Genomic DNA, 6,638 nt, shown 5'->3' with positions numbered 1-6,638 from the left:
AATTAGGTAAGGGTGATTCGTAAGTATGACGAGGTATAGGCAGAACTCAAGCCGATTGACAGCAGTCTCTTTGAGCACAGTGTCGGTAGGGGGTGGGATGAACAAGGTGCTTCGTATTGGGGCGAACCCTCTGCGAGTCGGGTTCAACTGGCGCGGGTGGGGGATCCTCGTGCGCTTAGGATATACAGAGAATTCCACGAGCTCCGAACTTCAGTCTCGACGCGGCAAGCGCTACGTGTGTTTCGTGTTTTCCGTACAGTGAATCATGTGTGAAAAACGTGGTTTGTGCACGCGTGGACCGCAGGTGCCTCTTCTGGTAGTGACTACGTTGTTGGTTGGTGTGCGCCCGGAATTAGTCGGTGAGTAAACGAACGTTTATTTCGCGATGTTTCCGATCGCGTTCGGACGCGTCTGCCGTCGTTTTGCCGCCGAAGCCGATCAGTGCCGCAAGGAGACGTTTCTCGCCGGTGTCGACGGATTCTTGAAAAGTCCGTTTTGTGACGGAAATTTCTGTGACGTTACAGTCGCTGGTTATTAATATATGTCGCGAGGGAAAGTGTTAAGCTCGAGGAAGTTGCTCGTAATTTCGTTTGGACGAAACTTCCCGCTCTTTAAGACAGAGTATGGTATTTCGAAAAACTTCTTGTCATTTCGCAAGTTTTTTTGATTATGGCTGTCACTGTGTTTCACATGACAGTAATGTTTTGTGGCACTTGAGAGGGAAACTTGTCGGGGGTTAACCCGCTGTATTCGGAAGATGCACGAAAATGTATTAAAACTTATTGGAAAATCAATGTTTTTGGAGCGTTTGCACTCGGAAAATTTTTTCGTTTCTTATTTGCCAGAATAACGTGGAAAATTATTAATCTGTCTGGATAGAATTTGAAAGAGAATTGATACATAAGAATTTATGTTGCAAGGATTTTAAAAGGGTTAAAATTTTACTTAGAAATAAGTATGTTTAGATTTCGTGAAAAATTATACAAAAGTATATGTAACTGTAGCTCCAAAGAGTTAATTCAATCACTACATTTGCCATCGTAAAAGATAGTTACGTTTGACTTATTTACTGTTTGAACTGTCTCAAAGTAGGTAGGTAAAGCAAAATTGCTTGATAAATGAGTGACATAATTTAAAATACAGCCACCTAATAAGTCTTTGGTATATCGTAGCTCTGGTAAAGCCATAATTTTTGAACCTGACTAATTGGACTACAGATTTTTATTTAAAATAAAATTGTCTCCCACAATTATGGAAACCACCTAATATTATTGCAATGATTACAATAAGATACTTTTGCATTTTCATAATATTTCCGCTGTTATATATTTATTTAATTTATGTAATAACATAAATTCGCAGTCTGCTAATTACTAAAAAGACACTAACGATCAAAGTTTTCCTCTTTTAATTTTTAGAGACAAAGTTGCTACCTCATTTTTACGTTATAAATACAGAATTTTTAATAATAAATTTTACGTGGCAATTTGTATCAATGTAAAAGCACCGCCGTAGTTAGTACAGTGACACTGACGTATCCGACTTGGCGAACATTACGATTTGTCAGGGGTTCGATAAAAGGTCAGCATAACACTTGGGGTGCTCTACCCATTAGATGCTGTGGGAACAGGATTGAAATGATGCTGAACAAAGTAGTATTTCAAATAAATTGTTATTTCGAATCGTTGCTTAATGGTGAAATTTTTTTCTACTGCACTTTGTAGGTTCTAGACAGTTAGAGTAGAGAATAATATAAAATTAGAGGTATATTGAAGATAGCGGGACTTCCTTTTTACGAAAATATTTTTACTCTTATTACGTGTTCCTTATTCAGTAAAAATCCTGAAAGGAAATATGGAAAGAAAAATCTGAGACTTCTGTTATTTCAAACGTTTTTTTATAAAGTTTATTCTGATATCTATTTTAATATAATCACTTTTAGATTCGTAAGTAGAAATAATGCTATATTATTTGTCTTGGCGATATTGTTATCTTGTTACATTCAAAAAGATTTATTTTGTTTTACTCACAGAATAAGATCGAGAATAACAATTGTCTAGCGAGTGGGTAGAATAAAATTGAACCCAACAAATCCTTCGTAAATTGTTTTCTGTGTATCTCTTTCTGAATGTCAAAATAATACTCGTACGCCTTGGTCGATCGAAAAAGCTGGTATTTTGATAACGTTGCTATCACAATTTCAAAATTTACTAACACGTTGAATCTTATATTTTATTCAAGACAATAACATAAAAGTGGATATTTACGATGAGTCAAATATAACAGGGTGTCATTTTCATATATAAAAATGAAACCATCTACTAATAATTTCTTATAATAATATAACGTTATTTCATTAGAGTTCATTGTTTATATAAAAATGCTTCTAGAGTTTATATCGTCAGTACAGCGTAAAAAATGAACTTTTTAAAGAAGAGCACAATGCACGCATGAAATATATGGACTATTGAATTCGAAAATTCGAGGCAATGAACAAATTGGGGAATAAGATTTGTTCTTCGTTTCTCGATTTTTATGTTATCCCGGCAACAACATTATTTCTAGGTTAGGCACTGTCGTAAATATTATCCTTATTTCATCGAAATTTTATTTGATTTACGACCATTCACCATAATGGACCTTGATCTGCTGCGAGAAATTTGACACATGGTAGTGTATACGCAATAAAGTTGTGATTTCATGACTGTTGTCGAGCCGCGTAGTTCTGTTGGGTTTCGGTGAATAAAAAGCGGAAATACGAGGAAATGTTGTGTGAAAATATTGGGAGAGTAAAGTCGTGTATTGCGTACATCTATCTGGTGTACATATTCGTGAAAAATAAAAAATTATCAAAACTCACTCATCATAGTAATGTTGCGTGTATTTCTTATCTCTGTCACATAAACGACTCGCGATTTAAGAGTGTACACTTAAATGTTCAAAAGTTCTAACAATTGAATCAGTGAACCCGGAGAACAACGTCAATAAATTATTTTTGCATTGTGTGCATTCAGATGCAGTCAATAAGAGTAGGGAAAAGTCTCAGCGAAGTATATTCGTATAAATGATAATTTACAAGAGTGTAATAATCGAAAATGAAATTTTTTTGAAAAAGAAGCTGTACGTAAAATTATAAATAATTTGAATCAGTTTTATAAAGTATGATTTCTATGATTAAATCTTTTTTCTAATAATTTCTATGATTAAGTTTCACTGAATAGCGCAGAACAATAAACGATAGGAGATGAAGATGTTTTATAAAAGTATTGGCGGTGAGAAATGTAATATATGGGTAACTCCTTTTTGTATTCCGCAGATTTATTAGAGCGCTTTTTGCGCCGCATCCTGTCCTTTATTTCAGCAAATAGTGCTGTTTTATTGGTTTGTCTGTAATTTATACACAGCGAGCGGTTTTACGGATCATGAGATTTTCACGTTCGCAATAATTTTACTGCGTCGTAAGAGCTGGAATACTTCGTTTCGTCGCTAGATAATTAGTTCCCATAATGAAAATCTCATCGTGAATAAGCGAAGTTATTTGTACAGTAGATATCAGTTATTTTAATCTTACCATTGTTTTATAATTGAAACGCTAATTTACGGTACCATATGGAAGCTGAAATATTCATTAACAAATGTGTGAAAGAGTCGATATTCTGTTACCATGAAATTAGGACAGTGCATAATACATTAATTTTTTACAACATGATCCTTAAATGTGTCATGCAGGTTGAACTATTTTTTTCGTTATGAGACATGTCATGATTATTTAATTTGCGAAAAACTATAGGTAACAATGCGTCAATACGTAATGGATAAACTTTTCAAAAACAAAGAACTGACTTGGACCTAATATGAATCTTACTTCAATTTAACTTCGATCTAATTTCGATTCAACTTCGATTTAGCTTCAAAGTCGGACTCAATTCATGCCTAACTTAGATCAAAAAATTACGAATTTGCAAACCTGATAAGTATAAGTTAGTTCTGGGTAACATCCCTTAGGTGACCAAATTAATGACTGACTAGGTCTTGGTTCAAGTAAACCTCATCATCTGTTTTAAAAGGTACGTCCGCTATATAGACTGCTCATTAGTTTCCATGATGCGTTTATAGAAACAGTAAATAAACTTCCGCACCGAGTTGACGCATACGTTGCCATGGGGCATGCACCTGCACACAAAATTCAATGTAGTAGTAGCTGCAATTTCCTGCGAATACATATCTCGGAAACTAAAAGAGGATGACATTTTTTGTACCGGGAAAGTTGTTCGAAATGTCTAGCTGAACAACGTATGCAAGTTTTATCAAAATGAGACGTGAAAAAACTTTGTTGTAAATAATTATTGGTAATGCTTATACAGATAGACTAATTTCTGTATAATTCCTAATTGTTTTTCGTAATAACGATGAGTTATATTTCTTAATCTACTGTAAAGTATAGTAACAGAGAAGATTAACAAAGGAAACGTAAGACGTTAAACTCCTTAAAAAAGAGCAGAGGTAGTAAATCTATCAATTTATTAAAGGTTACAGGCTCTAATATTACACGCTTTTTTAAATCTTTGTAATCTGTTTAACTCTTTTACCAATTCATCGGAATATTAGATTCCAGTTCAAATATACTGCATACAAATGATGGAAAAAGTCACCTAATTGCCCCTCGAAACTGAACCGATAACGTTATCCAATTCGGCAAATGTCGGGAAATTCTCGCAAACGCGACATCTTTGGGAAAGTATGGAATTGTGAAATTGCTAATGCCGGAAATAGGATTACCCATGTGTAATCCTATTATTAAAACAAAAAAAAACACACACACAGAAAAAAACGGTTACGATTACAGCGAATGATTTTAGAGAAGGAACCAACGTCGGCGGATGATAAATTTTCACGATATTTCGGGAATAGTACAGATCAGATTTTATTCGGTATGATTGAAAATTACTCCGCGTCGATGAATTTCAAGAGAGGCCGGAAAACCAATTTGTTTGTTCAGGATCAGTGTTTGACCGATCACATTTATTACCCCGGTGAAATACATGGCCCGTTATAATTACCATCTGAATTAATTACTCGCTCCGTACGACGCATTCGCGGTCGTACGGTTTTCAATAGCGTATTTGTTAAGGAGTCAAAGTATTATCTTCGGATTCGACCGGTCGTGAATTTAAATGTTAATCCGCGTCAATTTATTAAGTTCCGTACTGGCGTATCAAGAAAATCTGAACTGCAGATATAATTGAATAGTCTGCAAGAAATGTTATTACTTTCCTAAAGCTTGCTTTCCTATTCCGGGAATAAATGGTTTCACTGGTTCAAACAATGTTTTCTTAAAATTGGCAAGAATTGTTTTATCCATACATTAATCAGGATAATTTTACATAACCCGATACGTATTAAAATTATAATTAGTATTGCATCTAATTAAACGGCTATAATTGGCTATAAAAACATTTCGAAATCGGTGAAATGACAATGTGCATTTCTCTTAGAAGGGAAGTGTTCATTGTTTTATTAAAAAACTCATTGTTTTGCTGTAATCATAAGCGTAAATTAATATTAGGAAATAAGAAGTGTTTTAACAGTGATTGCGCAAGTTCATTACGCTTCATTGATTTCAATTGATTTTATATTTTAGAATATGATTTTTGAATTGCGACGACGAATGTCGATAAGCGCAGATTCAATTTCGAATAAACTATTAGCATAACCTAATTTATTTCTTTGCCAATCGAAATAGTGGACCGAAAATAGAACTGTAAAGGAACAAAATAGGCTGTAGACACACTTTTAAACTGTTATATACAAGAAAACATTTTTTGGTAGTTGCATTTATTAACTTATTTATCGAACAGTTATTACTCGAATTAAAACAAATAATTTTCTTAAAATTCCATAGTTTATGTCCGCATTGTAATAATTTCGAAAAAGTGAACGAGTTCTAACATTTGCAAGAAATAACCTTATCACGAATCTCTTTTTGAAATCGATCAGTCAATTAATCCTAAAGTTATCGATTCTGAGAAAAGCGCATTTTAAGTTTTTAAGCCTCGCATTTCGAATTTCGCCAAACCGCACTATCACTTCGCAATTCGTGTAAAAAGGAACGAAAAATGTTTTTTTCAGTTACAAATTAAACAAGTTTTAGAAGGCAGCTTTGTATTTATTTTCCTTCTTTTATTAGCTGTGGCAGTAGGGCAGTTAGTAAGAGGGGGAATGTAGACACAAAGGTGCCTTCTTGTTGCGCGAGAACTATACGTATTTCGAACAAACTTATTCATGTACTGTTAATAAGTTCCTGCAGAAAAATTCAAGAACATCACTTTTGCACCGCTGTTCGTTACGCGTTAAACAATAGAAACTAAGTATGTACAACGCAATGAATAAATAGAAAATAGTGCATATTATTCTCGCGGAAAAAATACTTCGGGACTTATTTAATAGCGGTCGTTTCGCTTGGAAATTTTTATCTTAATTCACCAAGCGATCATCGTATCCTCGATTTATTGCTTCTTTTAATAGTGGCCCATACCGCCGTGTTGCCGTGGATGCTGTTCATTTACATTTTGTGTGTTCCGTAACTCAGGCAGGTAACAAAATTTTACTAAGAGAACGTCGGAGCTGTCACGATTAAA

General features: G+C 34.3%; 1 protein-coding gene across 1 annotated transcript in view; it reads left to right on the top strand.

Moving 5' to 3' along the window:
* The first annotated feature begins 220 nt into the window (after nt 1-220).
* The window catches only part of LOC144468541 (limbic system-associated membrane protein), a 233,643-nt gene continuing 227,225 nt past the window's right edge, over nt 221-6,638 (top strand). Inside the window, exon 1 of the mRNA XM_078178101.1 lies at nt 221-359. Within this exon, the coding sequence (XP_078034227.1) occupies nt 266-359 (94 nt within the window). The 5' untranslated portion in view covers nt 221-265. The remainder of the gene's footprint in view (nt 360-6,638) is intronic.

This window comes from Augochlora pura, chromosome 1, assembly GCF_028453695.1.
Source record: "Augochlora pura isolate Apur16 chromosome 1, APUR_v2.2.1, whole genome shotgun sequence".
Lineage (NCBI taxonomy): Eukaryota > Metazoa > Arthropoda > Insecta > Hymenoptera > Halictidae > Augochlora > Augochlora pura.
This window is presented reverse-complemented; position numbering and strand designations above follow the sequence as displayed.